Source organism: Rhipicephalus microplus, chromosome X (assembly GCF_043290135.1).
Source record: "Rhipicephalus microplus isolate Deutch F79 chromosome X, USDA_Rmic, whole genome shotgun sequence".
Classification (NCBI taxonomy): Eukaryota; Metazoa; Arthropoda; class Arachnida; order Ixodida; family Ixodidae; genus Rhipicephalus; species Rhipicephalus microplus.
The window spans coordinates 66,758,427-66,775,729 of NC_134710.1; the positions used below are offsets into that span (position 1 = coordinate 66,758,427).

A 17,303-nucleotide genomic window follows, 5' to 3' on the forward strand; every position below is an offset into this window, starting at 1 on the left:
AAAAAAAAACAACCTCTGACTCTACTTGGTTTTTTACGCTAACTGACGTAACAGCTGTACACAAGGTATGGTTGATACTCCAACCATGGGCATGCATAAAATGTGCAAGCTAAGCCTAAGAAATCTAAAAGGAAGGCAAAAAGATTGTCCAGAAGTTACTGTCTGCTGCAACGAAAGGCACATTGTTTGAGATTCAGCAGCTGTCTAGTTGATTCACATGGTGCAAAGGGAAGGTGGCAGGAAACAGCTTCGACTATGGTATAAGCATTCTTGTTCAGCTCACTTGTTTCTGAGCCTGCCTGGTAGCTTGCAATGCACTCAGCTTCATCAATGCAAGAAGTGCAGTTCGTAGTGCACACGAGTGCACTCCTAGTATGTGCAAATCTGTTGTGTTTCCCACTGGCATGTCTGTCATAGTTTCTATGCAGTCAATTTCATGACCTTTGCTTATAACTAGCGCCCGGATTTTTAGGCACTTTAAAAGTGTGTTTTAGGCGCCAAAGACAGGCAGGTAAAACACCGTTTTAGGCCTTTAGTATCATAAATATAGCCCCGCTGTGGTGGTCTAGTGGCTAAGGTACTCGGCTGCTGACCCGCAGGTCGCGGGATCGAATCCTGGCTGCGGCGGCTGCATTTCCGATGGAGGCGGAAATGTCGTAGGCCCGTGTGCTCAGATTTGGGTGCACGTTAAAAGAACCCCAGGTGGTCAAAATTTCCGGAGCCCTCCACTACGGCGTCTCTCATCATCATATTGTGGTTTTGGGACGTTAAACCCCACATATCAATCAATTAGTATCATAAATATAGGCAGAATAAATTTTCACAAAAAAAAAAAATATTTAAGATGAAGACGTCGCTGACTTGTATTTACAACAAGAAGCAAATAAATGTTGATGTTTAAGGTAGCACAAAGGCACCAACGATTGAACATAGGCATGCATTTCCCGTGCGATTCACAGATTACAGAATTTCGATTTATTGTTCATTATTGTGAGTCAAGTGTCCACCGTCAAATCACCACTCTCCTGGGTCTCTCTCGTTTCATCGTGGCTAGGGAGGGCAACGAAGGAGAAAAGAACCAGACCACTGATACCCCAGAAAGAAGAGATGCCAGGTCTAATCACGTAATTTCTCCTCTGTCGGTGAACACCTTAGAAGGCCCCTCACTAGGTTTGGGCATTTCGAGCTGACAAGCATAATGGATGCACTGGGCACTCAGGATCATACCTGTTAAGATTTGGAAAGTTACGTGTTGCGGAAAAACGCTAAATTTCTACTGAATACTACTTGCCCTTCTCGTGGTTGTGCGCCCCAAGATGGATGAAGTGACGTAAAGCAAAGAGTGGTCCTGCTTTTACGTCGCTCTTTTACGTTGACATTCGTGCTCTGATGTCGTTCATTGTGCACTCTTTATTAGATCTTGGTTAAATGCTGGCTATAACTAAAAAAAAAAGAAACGATAAATGTCCCGTCTCCTGATTATATTCTACATTTTAAACGGTACCTCATTAAGAGCCTTGCACGTGAATTATTCTAGTTGACATGTGTAATTCGTGTGTTCTGTGTTATAGCATGAATGAGGAGTACCTTAGTTGGGGCTAGCTCGTTCATATAATTTTAAAAGGAAAGCGCAAAGACAAAGGGAAAAGAAAGACAGCGCTCTTTGTCTCTATGTCTTTCTTTTCTCTGCGTCTTTGCTCTGCCCTTTCGAAATCAGTATAATGAATGAAAGCTGAGAAAAAGTAATAAAACATGCAAATGAAATCTCAGCTTGGTATTCTTTTTATTTTTGTTTTGAATAGCCTCGAGATGCGATTCACTAATTTGCCCTCGTTTCGTGTCTGCCTTGGTGGACTAGTTGCTATAGGGGACTCCGCTACTGACGCGAATGTCGCGGGTTCTATTCCGGCCGTGGCTGTCGCATATAGATAGAGGAAAAAAGGTAAATGCCGGCCTACTGCGAGATGTCAGTGCACGTTAAAATAGGCCAGGAGGACAAAATTTTCGGAGACCTCCACTACGGCACCCCTCATAATCATATCGTCGCTTTGTCACATAACTCGCACATACTACCACTACTACTTCTACTATTATATACTACTATTGCTACTACCCCATTTCTTTTGCGTTCGTCTTCTCGTCGTTCCTACATTGTGCGTTCGCCAACCCTGACAACGCTCAGCTTGTGTTTGGTGCGTCATCTCTGACCGCAGTTTCAGCAGAGCGACGTTGTGTATTGCTGTGTACACATGATCCGTCCCAGCCTCTCCAAAAGTACGCCCACTGACTGATACATCTCACAGAAACGGGTAATACACAACAAAGAACGTCGAAACGACACATCAATGGCGTACGACCGTGAATAGGCTGGAGCACGTCATGCGCGCATGACCTTGCTTACGCATGATGTTCTTGATGCATATGCATCATGTAATCCTCTAGCCCCGACACCGAAGAGAGCAGGGAAGGAATTAGGCTCGCGATGGCTACATGGGGTGAGAGGCAAGGGATTCAAGCTTGCATGATGGTTTTGTGGCTCGTAGCAAACCAATTTGAAAAATCATTGTGGTAGAACGCTTTTCATTGGGCAGACAAGAACTTCTAGTGTCTAACTATCACTTCTTATGTCACCTAGGGGGGGGGTGCTTAAAAAAGTAAATTACAAGCAAAACGAAAGCCGGGTGCACATCACATTTTTTACCCGAAGGCACTGCAGAATGTGGGTTACAATGTCAAAGAGAACACGCCTTCACTGACACAGCACACTTGTTCTCTTCAAAGCCATTTCATTCAGCCATGAAACTAACGAAAAACGGATTAATATAAAAATTAGATATGGTACAATATTTCAGAATCTGAAAACAATTACCATTGCGGGAAGAGGACTGTTTAGGTACAATCATTTTCGAATGCGAGTTTTACCATGAAATGCTAGACATAGAAGCTTTAACCGCAGTTTAATTCGGCATGATGATAGCACTTTCCATCCTAGTTCATTTTTCATATTGGTGCAGCTGTCGTTTTTTTTTTTTTTTTTTTTTTTGTAATGGCTTAGAGCAAACCTTGTAGCCCTGTTCTGTATTTTTCATGTTTGTCACTTGAAGACATATGCCAAGGGATCTCATACGGCACAAGTGTATTCAGGCATAGGGCAAATGTATGCTAAATACACCTTTGATTGTAGACATGCCGGCGCCTGTATCAGACTTCGCTGTATTAAGTATAACAATTCGGCGGCCTACGTCACCACTGAATCAACATGAGCATTCCATGAGTGGCCCTCCATGGTTTTTCATTCGTTCTGCACCTGCCCGCGGATGCACCGAGAAAGCTGATGTTCTTCAGTTCCTTCAGGACACTGGACAGCTCTGTGTAGATTACGGCCTCGGCCATAGATGCCACTCTTATTCCTATCTTTAATTCTCTCTCCTCATTTCCCTGCAGATGCTGCTTCCACTTAGGGCTGAGAAATAGCGTATCTTGCACTCTTCTTGCTCCTCCTCTAATCGCTCACGTATGGTGGCCAGCGAGTGTCATATCACTGCGATTAGCGGCTGTTTTGCAGAAGTTGCTAGAACTAGAGGGCTTCGTTGACCCTCATAGTGATTGGAATTATCAATGTTGACTTTTACATGAATAACGGTTGCAAACCGCACTCGAAAACAAAATTTGGGCTTAAAGAACACTCATATAGGCACTTATTTGGAAAATAGGCATTTTTAGACACTTATAGGCATTTTGGCATGAACACCTGAAATAGGCATTCATAGGCACTATAAAAACACTATAAAAGCCCTTCTTAACCTCTAATTCATGCTCATATATCAAAGTGGCACGATAGAAACGCAAGGAATCAAATAGGCATTTGCCTATAATCCGTTCTCTACTTATAACTGACACTGTTCAAGTGAACCAGCACGCTGCTTGTGGAGACTATTGTTACACCTTTAAACTGCACCAGGCATTATAGGATGATACAATCATGCATGCTGTGATGATAGCCTGATAGCCTTGCATAGGTGCCAAGCCTCTTCCACCCTGTGACATTCTCACTGTGCTAACTGTCAGCTCAGATTAGTCTCACAAAGCAGTTTTTTGCTTCGTAGCTCTTAGATGGCAGGGCAATCTCCCTCAAAAGTGGAACGAAAGAACAGTTATAAAGAGGCATTGAGTAAGTACATACCTCGCGTTTTTGCTAAGAAGAATGCATGTATTGGTGGTGCAGGAGTGGGAGCATTCGTCTTCTGAGTTCTCTGACCGAGGAGTCGTTGGTCTGACTTGCCAGTCGGGTACTTTGACGGAATTTTTCTTTTCAGCTGTTTTTATTTTTTACTCATTATTCATGACCCCTTTCACTGTTGCCATTTCGTGACAGTTATAATGTTCAATAATTTTTGGGACACCTCAGCGTAAAAGAGATGTTTAAGCATGTTGTATTTTCAGTGTGTGAAAAAGATATATAATTACCTGGCAGCATGGCATTCACTTAGCTCAGTCTGTTTGCACTTGCATGACCATTTAGTGTAAGCTCAGTTTTAATGTGGTTTTCTGTTTATTGGCTTTAGTGATTTAGTGGAAGGACAGCAAGCTAGGTAAATTTTAGATATGTTGTCAATGCGCAGGTTGAAGTTGGCAAGGTTTGCAGTGCTTGTGAAATTATCTGCTTTTTCAGACCTGTTGCTTGTATTTCTCTGCAAATAGAAGTTAATACTGTACTTTTATACGCACCAGAGTAACACGCAATGCAGTATGACAGAACAGGACTGGAATTTCGGCTTGTATTGTTTGTTTTGTCTGTTAAGTGAGAATAAATTGGTAATTATCATGCATTGCAACTTTGTTGTCTTGTGCCACATGAGGCATAAGTGTCCTGAAATAGTCTTATTGAAGTCATTCTTGCTTCTTGTTTATTATCATCAGCACCAGTAGCCTGACTACTCCCACTGCAAGGCAAAAGCCCCTCCCATGTTCCGCCAATCAACTCTGTCCTGTGCGTTCTGCTGTCCCTTTACACCCGCAAACTTCATCTCATCTGCCCTCCTAATTTTCTGTCTCCCCCTCATGCATTTGCCTTCTCTTGGATTATGGTCAGTTACCCTTCATGACCAGTGGCTATCCTGCTTAGGTGCTACATGTCTTGCCCATGACCATTTCTTCTTCTTGATTTCAACTATGATATCCTTAACCCCCGGTTTGTTCCCTGACCCACACGGCTCTCTTCTTGTTTTTAAGGTTACACCTATAATTTTCTTTTCTATCACTCGCTGCGTCCTCAATTTAAGTTGAACCTTCTTTGTGAGTCTCCACGTTCCTGCTCCATAGATAAGATGCAGCTGTTGTATACATTCCTCTTGAGGAATAGTGGCGAACTACCATTTATGATTTGAGAATTCTGGCCGAGTTTGCTCTACCCCATTCTTATTCTTCCAGTTATTTCACTCTCATGTGCGGCTCCGCAGTTACTACCCGTCCTAAGTAGACTTATTCCTTCACAACTTGTAGTGTCTTGCCACCTATCACAAAGGGCTCTTTTTTGCAGAGTCTGTTGCATGTTACTTTAGTGTTATGCATATTAATTTTCAGACCTACTCTACTGCTTTTTGTGTCTAGTTCAGAAATCATAAGCTGTAATTCATCCCTTGAGTTACTCATCAATGCAGTGTCATCAGTGAAATACAGGTTACTAAGATACTCTGATTGATTGATTTGTGGGGTTTAACGTCCCAAAACCACCTTATGATTATGAGAGACGCCGTAGTGGAGGGCTCCGGAAATTTTGACCACCTGGGGTTCTTTAGCGTGCACCCAAATCTGAGTACACGGGCCTACACTAAGATACTCTTCAATAACTCTTATTCCCAACTCTTCCCAATCTAGTGCCCTGAAAACCTCCTGTAAACAAGTTGTGAATAGCATTGGAGAGATCGTGTCTGCCTGCCTCACACCCTTCTTTATTGGGATTCTGTCCCTTTTTTAATGGAGGACTGTAATGGTTATGGATCCGCTGTAGATTTCTTCTAGTATGTTTATGTAGGCTTCATTGATGCCCTTATTACACAGTGCCTGCATGACTGCTGATATTTCGACCGAATCAAATGTCTTTTCATAATATATGAAGGCTGTGTATAGGGGTTGGTGGTACTCTGCGCATTTCTCTATCACCTGATTGGTAGCATGAATGTGGTCTATTGTTGAGTAGCATGTACAAAAACCTGCTTGGTCCTTTGGTTGATTGAACTCTAATGTTGGCTTAATCCTATTAGGTATTATTTTTTGTAAATAGCTTGTAGACAACGGACAGTAAACTGATCGGCCTCTAATTTTTCAAGTCTTTGACGTCCCCTTTCTTATGGATGTTGGCATTCTTTTAAGATTCTGGTACCCTCCCCATCTAGAGACACTTTGTATGCAGGATGGTCAGTTTTTTATAACACAATCTCTTCACCATATTTCAACATGTCTGATGTTACTTTATCCTCACCAGTGACTTTACTAAATTCCATCTAGGGCTTATTTTACTTTCGCTGTCAATACTGGTGGGATGTCAAATTTCTTTGGGCTATACTGCTTCTTACGAAATCATCCTCGTTGTCTCAGCTGCTGTACAGATTGTTGTGTAACTCCCCCGCCAGCTCAACTATTCTATCTATATTGTTTGTGGCATTTCTTTTCTTGTCCTATAATGCCTACATCTGATTTTTGCCTATGCACACTTTTGCCTTCACAGCTTTCCTTCCTCTGCTCTTCACAACATTCTCGATTTTCTTCATGTTATACCTTTTTATGTCAGCTACCTTACGCTTATGGATTAACTTTGAAAGCTTTGCCAGCTCTATTTTATCTGTTGCATTCGAAGCTTTTGTGATTTGACATGTTTTAATTAGGTTTTTCATCTCCTGGGATAGCTTGTCAGTGTCCTGAGTTTCCTCGGTTAAAGGCGTGAATCTGTTATAAAGTGAAATTCTGAATTCTTGTACTTTCCCTCTTGGTGCTAGCTCATTTATTTATTGACTTATTGACCACATGTGTCCTCCTAACTTCACTAAGCTTATTACATCCCATGCAACACCTACTATTTCCCCGAAAGCACGGCTAGACTTGCCTCATTAGGTGAAGTTCTAGCGTTAAACGTAGCCAAGTCAAGATTTTCATGGTGGCCGGTCTAGACCCACAGATTCTTGGCACCCCCCACTGCGTCGCAGGTCTTCCCGCTGGCTTGGGCAGTTTCTTCGCAGTTGCTGAGAGCTGAAGGCCGAGGGTTAATTGGTGTATTCATATGGGAGGCAGTGGCCAAGTACTGCACCAGGGCAGCCAATCCTGCTCTGGTGAGGGGGGCATTATTGGCTGTGGTCACCAGTGAGGCCGCACCCCAAACCTTTTTTTTAAAATCTGGTTGGGACTTGTCCGGCATCGAGATTCAAAACATGCACCTCTTGCATGTGAGGCTGATGCTCTACCTCAGTGGTTCTCAAATAAGGGTCTGCAAACCCACTAGGGTCCGCGAAGTGATTTCTAAGATTCGCGAAATCCTCAGCCTCTTTTTTTACATTTAAAAATTTTTACTTATGTAACTCTGTTTAATTCCGACTGTGGCACGTATTGATGAACTGTCCAAAATGAAGCGGCACCTTTGTTTGATGCTTTTGGTACCAACAAAAGCCACCTGTTTCACCCTCCAGTTTTGTTAATTTACCTTCGTATCTCCCCTCCCTCTGCTCCAAGGAGTCTCCCATCACTTCTACCAGTCCACAAGGCGTCCCCGACACATTCATGGCTGAGAACCACTGCTCTACCTTTATGCCATCACTGTATTCTGTATTAAAGGGACACTAAAGAGCAAAACAAATTTTCGCGCATTAGTAAAGTACAATTTCACAATCCTGAAAAAACCCTCTTACCGCAACACGATGCTTCGTAAGTGAGAAAATGCGCGAAAAGGAAATGCGGGTGGAGACACCACCTTGAGATTCCCACACCAAATATTGTGACGTAGTTCTTAATCTATAAAAATGAAGTACAATGTCATCTGTGGGGGCTATAAACATAGAATATGAATATGAAGTTTCAGAAAATGTTACAAGCCATTGTGGTGAAAATACAAAAAATAGATTTTTGAAATTTTTGAAGTCATGTGCGGATATTTTGACTTAAAACTTCTATTGTGATATTTTTCTGCAAAGAATGAATCATGATAGTGGAACTTCTAGTATTAGAATTCTTGGAGTGCATTTTTTCAACCTTGACTGTTTATATATGTGTGTATGTATTTCAGATTTATGAGTTGCTGCTGTACCATGTAAGCAGCACAGACCAAACAGTGGTGACGGCTGCATTGGAAGCTTTGAACCAGCTGTTGACAACACCCCCGCCTGCACTCCTCCAAGTGCTGTTGAGCCCAAATGGTGTAACTCAATCATTCATCCATGCTCCAAACCGCAGACCTGTCTCTCGGGCTGACACCTCAGGTAAGCCTTCTGTGCCTGTAGAGGGATATGTAAAGCAAAGCACATTGTTTTCCTAATTGCTAGACTTCCTTTTTCGCATTTGCAGTAATGCTCAGCTGTTGTTGGCACAATTCATTTTTGTAAAATTATCTAAGTGCTGGTCATACATTTATAGCAACACTCAGTACTAGTAATTAATTATGTCAAAATTTTTAATAAACCTCTTTGTATGTCTTCTGCCATCTTGAATGAATGGATGACACATTCAGGGGTGCAGCAGCAGCGCCAGTTGCACCAGTTTGGTACAATTCCCGATTGTTGTGCCGAGCTGCGCCAAAACCGTGAAATTTGCTGAAATATGTGCCACGCTGCGCCACAATGTCCAGCCAGTTTCAAAATTTGCTCAGGTGCTCTAATTTCAGCAAGAAGTGCAGGCCACATCAGCCACCTGCAGTTTGCACAATCAGTCAAAGCATGCAGACCCTAACTATAGCGCCTAGAATATACCGTATTTACTTGTGTAATGAACGCACTCGCATAATAAATGCACCCCCAACTTCAGTCATCAAAATATGAATTTTTTTTTTCCCGCGTAAGAAACTCACCCCCTACATTCATCCGCTGCAGTCCTGCTAACAGACACCTGGTGCCTCTTTACCCGTTAAATCTCTTCCGTGTTTTATTATTATGCCGACCCTCCTTGGCCACCTCGACTCACTCCCTACCTCCCCCTTCTTCACCCGTTGCCGCGTGCCGTATTGTTTTGCTTTCTATCTGTGCGCGGCACGTCCCCGGTCTTTTTTTATCTGTGCGCCACAGCGGGGTTCATGAACGGTGCGAGTGTAGAGACATTGCAGCTCATAAGCACACTGCGAGCGAAGGTCACGAAACTGCCCGAGCGAACTGACGGTCGCTTCCTACAAATGCAAAACTTTAAGGCTCAATGACGTCCACTCGATTTTCGAGCGACGACGACAGGATTCACTGTCGCAAAGGGTCATTCGTCGCTAGTGCTTCGCAGGTTTCTGGAAAACTATAAAAAATCGCTTGTCGCCCAGAAAAAATCGCCACAGTTTCTGCAACATGGTAGCACTCCAAATTCTCCCTTCGCTTGTTCTCTGCACGTACAGGAACTTCTCATGTGGAAGCGAGGTGGTGGCCGTGTTTTGTCATTAATCTTCGTATTGATGGTTTGCTTGATGCTTCGGGGGTAGCTTGCTGCAATGTGTGTTACTTGCTACAATGTCAATGGCGCCGTTGTGATTGTCCTGCAAGGTTGCCGCAAATTTGGCAGAGTGCGTCGTAGCGCACACTTCTGGGTGCCCCCTCAAGATCACAGTAGATACCACTGTGGAGGTTAAACGATTGCGAGAAAAAATAGCCGCAAAGTGCTTTTGTGGCATGCGCGGGGTCAACTTGCAGAAGAAAGCTGCCATCAACCACCGAAGATAAGTAAAGTGCAACAAAGAAGCTGTTTCCAAACAGTGTATGCATGTGTCAATTGCGAAAGGCTAAGCGACCAACCTTTTTTTTGCATTACTGCATTTTTTGGTCATCTTTAAAAAGTTTTCATAAAATTTGCCCGCATAATAAACGCAACCCTAACTTTGCTTCGATTTTTCTAGAAAAAAAAGTGCGTTCATTACGCGAATAAATACGGTACTCAAAATATTCTAGGCACCCGCTTCTACGCTCCCGAGATGCGATTGACTAGATGAAGTAACAGTGCTGCGGTGCCCATCGGTCCGCTGACCACAGCGAATACCTATTGGCGGGAAGACGGAACTTCAATACAAAAATGTGTTACTGTAGTCACCAACCCTTCACAGGAAATGTAAATTTCCTAACCTCAAAACGCGGCTGTGGCTTATTAGGAACTAAAGCTGGAAGCGTATGCCACATTTTCCTCATCGCGAACAAGCTCAACATGCTGCGAACACCGGCATTGTGAGTGACCATGCTGATTGATTTAGAAGAGGCACATAAAACCTCCTTTTTTTTTGTCTTGAAGTTGCGTCGGCTTGGCCACGGTCCTGGCTATAGATATCGGGTACATTCGGTGGGCCAACGGGCGCATGCCGTTGTTACTTTACCTGGTTGAATGCGCTTCGCAAGTGAGCCAAAGCGGCACCTAATCTCATGGTGAAAAAAAAGGGGGGGGGAGTGGGAGGGGGAGGTGTAGCAGTTAAAAAATTTCTTGGCTTTGGTTCTAACCCGTGCTGAGAATGCTGCTTAAGCCACCTTCGCCACAGTACACCGGCGGTGCCCTGCAGAAAAATGTATTGAGATTTGGAAGGGGCAGTTAGCAATAGTTGCGAGACACTGCACATTTTGTTCAGTTTGTGCATCGCCACATAATTCTGAGTACCAGTATAATTACTGATGTTTAAATAAGCTACTGGGAGTCATTTGGAGCAGTGTATGACATTTCTGCTTCCTTAAAAAAAAAATGAACTAAATTGTGTGCCAGTTTTTTTGTTTTTTTTTTTGCCACCCCTACTCCTCGGTTTTACGAATCTCCTGAACTTCATGGTTGCGAGCTTGGCAGAGAGTCTGTCAAATGATTTGTAAATGTTAATATGGACTTTATCGTTTGCTCAGTGAGATGGTTCAAAATACTACTTTCTTTGAAATAGCAGTGCTCATGTTCAAGCTGCACGATTTAGGGGATTTTGAATAGTTTATACATATCTTTTTTCTAAATGTAAGCCTTCTTTTTATACTGTTTGAAATTTGGTATTTCATGATAAAAAATGCATGTCCTTTTTTCCCGTAACCTGCTCAAAATTTGGATTTTAGCGAACATTTTGCTGCTCCCAAAATTGCTCTGAATTGTATTTTGGCTGTTGCATCCATGCTCATTTATTTTTAATAACGATGTGTCCTGAAAATGTGATAAAAAAGGCGTGGAGTGTTCTAAGATGCACTAACAGTCAAAAGCAGTGTTATAGATTCAGGGGGGCAGTGATCTATCTTGATAGGATCAATGAGGGGGCACTGACTTGCCTTATTTTTAAATTTGATGCTTAGAGGTTGCCGCCAACAATCGTTATTCCTTAGTATTTATTTTTCCACATTGTGGGCTTGCCTGTTATCATCATAATCCTGTGTGTGGCTAAAAATTTAATGGCTTAAATTACCATCTTGGAGCACTTTGTGAGGTGTTGTTTGTTGGCAGAAGTTTGTATGGCATTTTGGCTGTTTGTATGTTTGTATAAATTTGACTTTCTTTAATGAAAAGACTCCCCGTGCTGAGATTGTGTTGCTAAATGTGCCTTTTAACTTTACAAGAAGCAAGAATTTGTAGAGCCTTTGTTAGTTCTGCGTTAAGGTCGGAGATGTGGCCAACTGGCATAGCGGCTCAAAGTCACCTCTAGAATCTTACATTGGCTGGTCACTTGCCAGATGAGGGGCTTTGTTTTATGAAGGTTGTCTAACAACATGTTCAGTATGGGAGTGGTTTGATGTTCATGTTCAGCAACTTTAGTCACTTGGTTCATTTAGGGGCACGAATTGTTTATAATATAGAGATTGTTGAATTTTGTGAGTGACTATTTTTATTGGATCACATCGTGATTGGCACATTCACTGATTATAAATAGGTGCCCAATTAAGTTGTCAAACTGCCTTATTATAAACTGGCATTACATTAGCAACGTTTATGAATATTACATTGTTGGATTGCATTGCAGACATGTAAACAGTGGCGACATGCTAGAAAGGTATGTCATCTTAATGTGCAAGGCAAGGGCAGATTCACAAGTCCAAGTGGACTCATGCAGGGCATGTGTATAGGCTGGTATGTCACATTGGAAATGGTGGTATAAATTTAGCTGTAGTGCTACTGCACTTGTTAAGGTTCTCTGAAAGTTCACAATCTCTTAACGCACTCAGTGCACTACCTGAAAGGAGCAATGCCACATGGTTAGCATCGTGGGACGGCACTGCCCTCACACGACACTGTGTGGCACTGCATTTTTGGGGAAGTGAAGATATTACATGCAAACAGTGTCACACCACCTTTTCTGAACTAGCTGGAAAATACAATTCATTGCTATCACATTAGTGTGTAAACTAGTCTGTCACTAGGAAAGTATGAACGGAGAATTACTGCAGAAGCGCACAGGATGTGCATTCGTCCTAATATATTAGGCAAACTCATGTAGACTTACTGTAAAAAGAGTATGAGGGCGCTAAGGTACTCATCCGGTGCCCTTCCATACCTTTTCTTTTTCTCCTCTATTCATAGCAATGAATCCACATAAACTTATCTGATTCATCATTTTGCTAAAATTTATGGCATTATATAAGCTAAAGATGAGCCGTTGACTAGGTATGCTGAAATTAACGAATGGCACTTCATTATGTTTTCTCACAGCAGTTCATACCCTTTCTGTTGCTTTCAGTTGACGCATCTATTTCTTACTTCTGCTAATCACAGTAACTGTTGCGATTATATTATTGCACTCAAACATTGGGTAGGCTGTGTTAAGTATAAACATCCTAGAGCAATTCATGCCCATTTTTAGTACTTGATTTGTTGCACGGAAATTGTTGCACGAGATGAAACAGTGTAAGCAGTGTTGCTTTTAACTTTGCTTTTTTCTTCTAAGGAATGGGGTCATCCTTGAACATAGAGGAAGAAGTGGAACTTGTGGATGAAAATGATGACTCTCCATTAGGTATGTTTTCTTGGTTTGATTGTGTTATTGGCTCTGGTCTCACACCTTGTATTTTACAATAGCATTAATTGTACTTTTTTTTTTCACCCAGTAACATGTGCCATTCAAAGCCGAACTTCATCTGAGCATCCTTCCGAAGCAGAGGATGGCTCTGGAGGCCTTCCTGATGACATTGAGGCAGCAAGTATAGCATCGTGTGATGGTGAGGACTCTGACTTCTCAATTGCCAGTACAGCGCCTGCACATCTTCTTGGTGAGTATTGATATTACTGCCACAGTGTAATAATCTTATTTCTTTAATTTTAAGTCACTTGGCCTCATGTGCTGCTTCATGTAAAGCATTTGCAGCTGTAGTTGTGCATTCATTGATCACTGCTGTAAACTGTATGGCATCCTAATGCAGCTCATTGCTGAGGACATCAGCTATTAGACACCACATTAAAAAAAGCAGGACTGTAGTATGGCAAAATTTGATAATATTATAATACAGTTTGAGTTCTGAAGGAAAGAAGGGGCTAATTTTCTTTGTTAGACAGAGTATTTTAATGAGAACTGACAGACAATGATGCCTGAGAAAGTATAGGTGAGCTTATTAGAAGTAATTGTAAAATAAATATGGAGAAAGCAAAGTGTACGAAAGGATAACTTGCATTAATTACATATATATGCATATACCCTGTAAAGTAGAGAGATGACTGCTGCCGTTGCTCAGTGATAGAGCATCAGACGTGTTATTCGAAGGTCGCAGGTTGGGTTCCTACTAGGGGCAAGTTATCTTTTCATCCACTTTTTCTTCTTCACATTTGCATTACAATTATTTCTAATAATATCCTGTGTGTTTTCCTTGGCATCATTGTCTCTTATTTCTCATTAATTTTGAGTTTTAGAATGTTGAATGCATCTATTATCTCACCTACAACAATTTAAACCCTTTCTTGAAAATAATATTGCTCAAGACTCATCACTTGAATAGGTATGCATAAATTTAAAGGAACATCTGTTGATGCATTATTGAAATGCTATTAACATAGCCAATTTAAACTTGGTTAGACAGTTTGTACACTACTAGTTGATAGTTCGGCAAATAGTCGTATAAAGGAAGAGCAAGATAGACTGAGGTTCAGATGAATTGAACCTCCTCGATAATAAATGTATATTCATTAAATTTCACTTTGCAGTGTACTGTTGTATATGATCACTTTTCTCAAGGCTCTAGAATATCATATGAGTCATTTGATATGCACTTGCCGCTTTCTGCAAACCATGGCAAAAGTATAATTTTTCTGTACTCAAAATGAGCCGAACGAAAAAGGACATCACTGTGTTTCTAGTCTTAAATTTGATTCTCGTACTTACTCAACAGAGCAGGAATGAATTCAGGATAAATAGATGTTTATTGACATTCCATATAAAATTATTTTTTATAAAACATACAAATCCATGTATTATGACATTATTTTTGTTGCAATTAAATATTGAGTGCCTTGATGTAATGTAGTGTAAATTTGATGCATTTATGACCAGTTATTCATAGATGGCTATTGAAAAGGTGTAGAAACATCTAGAGGAAGTCAAAATAAGGAAGAAGTTTCAAGCTTTAGAAATAGTAAAGTTCCATGTCTTTATTAAAAGATGACACTGTTCCTAACTGTTGTGAAACTTACTGTTGTTTTTGGTTTTCTTAATGTTTTTTTCTTTCTTTAGCTTTAGACAGTCCCATGCGCCGTCCTTGTTCACTGAAAAAATTGGATTTGAAGGCAGAAGAGGAGAGTATGTGGGATAAAGTCTCTATCAACTCTTCTCCGGGCTTCAAGGTGGAATTTGTGGTGAGAACTGTACTGGTTTTTTTTATCATGAGTTCAAAAATGTAATCGTTCATGGTTATGCATGCAAACACCTACTTTATCTATGCTGTGTAGGCACATACATTTAAAAACTTTATAGAATGAAGTATTTAATCACCAATTTATTTTGATACACCGAAACTTTGTTGTATTGAAATTTTTTATTTGAAGCATAGTCACCAGCATTCATTGTTGCACACCATAAAATATTTCAATATCATAAGACAATACAAAAACGAAATAAAATAAGGTAAGTTGTAAAAAACCTTTTCTTTTTAGCTTTAGTGCTGACGGCCACATTTACAGTTTGAAGTCGAGCTTACAAATTACTCTTCACAGTGGCTGTAAAGTTCCAAATGACACGCAGGACCAATGCTCTGTCGTAGTCTGTACAAGTGAAGCTGTCAGGCCCATTTGATGGCTGCTACTCGTCATTATAACCTGAACTCAGATTCGCATGCCACTTAATTCTGCTTTCACCTAATAGAGCTGCTTGCTCTCTATATAGTCTGATGAAGGCATGACATGGAGACCTTTCTTATTCTATAAAAAAAAGCAATCAGCTTCTGTTTAAAATCACATAAAAGTGATGCAACAACCTGAAATATGCATGATTTTTTCACAATACCATGTTTTCTAATTTGTGAAATGGGGCAGATGCATTATGTCTGTATCACTGTCTGTCAAATCAAGCAACATCTGGTATATCATTGTGAATTTCAGTCATCACTATGTATTAGTCCAACAAAGTCTTGGAAGTCAATTTTGTCAGATTAAATCGTCATACTAACACCAACATAACTTTGCGACATTGGTAGCAGTGTGACAGATAACTACAACAAATTGGTCAGGCACTCTTAAGTTGCAGCTGTTCACTCACCAAAAAGAATATTTACTATTTGTTGGAAAAGCATGTTCTAGTTCCAGACCCATTTGCTGGGAAATTAGCCTTTACTTCAGTTAGCTGTTTTTGACTTCGCTGTCATGAGGTGCTAACTTGTGATATCCCAAAACTGGTGGTGACTTGTTTTCTTTGTATTTTTTTTTTTCGAATAAAATTACTTTTAATATATTAGCCTTGCAATTGACATAAGTGTACGGCATAGTGTTCATATGGTGGTTTTGGGACGCTAAACCCCACATATCAATCAGTCAATCAATCAGTCGTGATTGCTTGGAAGATATGCGAGGGGCCGTTGCACGTTGTGCTAAAACCTCTACAGCTACTCTTGCTTGTCACTTGCTGGGCAGTGACAACAAAAATACCAAATCATGTTCGGTGCAGAACACAAAACTCTGCTGTACAGAGTAGTGTGCAATGTAATGCACCAGGCTTCTTTTGTGCTCTCCCTTTCAGCAGCCGTAAAAGCAAGGAGAGTGTTCAGCCTCACCATTATATTCCAGGTGCTGCCACTTCATTGGTTGCTCTCTGTAGCACGAAGGACAAACTTAAAAATGTGTTTGCAAAGACAGCTCGTGAAAGCTCGTGAAATTCAACCAGTCGACCATTGGCACCAGCACAAGTTTAAAGTTATTGCCTCTGTCTTCCTTAGTTGCAGCAGAAAATCTTGGTTGTGCTGAAATTGCACGTAATTGTGTTTTGTTATATGGAGTTTAAAAATGCTAGATGGACTCAGGGCATGATTTAAAAAAAAATGTTAGATACTTTGTTATGTCTAGGTTCAACTGTGCGTACATTGTTTATGCTGTACTTTTGTTTGTTTGAAGGGAGAGAAAAGATAAACGTTTAATCAGTTGCAAATCGTGAGCTGTTCTTCCAAGATGCCACATTTTACTTAGTTGAGTAAGGTCGACTAGTTGAGTAAGGTCGACTGCTAGTGATGAAAGCAAATGGTGACTTCTTTTTTTGTGTGTGTGTGCTATGACAACAGGTTTTATTGTGTCAATGTTACGTACAAAAAAAATTCAAGATGACTTCATATCTTCGGGACATTTCAGCACTCAAAAAGTTCCTGAAGCTTAATGTTTGAGTTTTAGGCTCCCTCAGAATGCCATATGTACTAATTCTTGTTTATTTATAATATGTTAGCGATTCCCAAGCTAGTGCTTTTCGTGTCTATGATGTCACTTGGAACAAGCACTATAGTTTTAAGGTTGCCTCACCAGCTTTGTTTTGATTTAGAATTTTTTTCTTTCTGGCTTGCCAACTCTTGTTGCACGGTATGTCTGACATACCAGATGTTCTAAAGACAAGGATTTGTGGGGATAGACTAACCGGGAATGCCAATATGGTAGCGTCCCTTCAACAGAATCCTTTACTAGAGTCTGGATCCTAGCGATATAGTTGGTAAAGGGCAATAAAATTGGTAAGT

General features: G+C 41.0%; 1 protein-coding gene across 2 annotated transcripts in view; it reads left to right on the forward strand.

Moving 5' to 3' along the window:
- Positions 1–17,303, forward strand: part of htt (huntingtin) — a 255,626-nt gene that overhangs the window by 16,924 nt on the left and 221,399 nt on the right. For both annotated transcript variants that reach the window (XM_037426940.2, XM_075877044.1), the window contains exons 8-11: positions 8,273–8,465; positions 13,058–13,126; positions 13,218–13,379; positions 14,831–14,952. In XM_037426940.2, the coding sequence (XP_037282837.2) occupies positions 8,273–8,465; positions 13,058–13,126; positions 13,218–13,379; positions 14,831–14,952 (546 nt within the window). The remainder of the gene's footprint in view (positions 1–8,272; positions 8,466–13,057; positions 13,127–13,217; positions 13,380–14,830; positions 14,953–17,303) is intronic.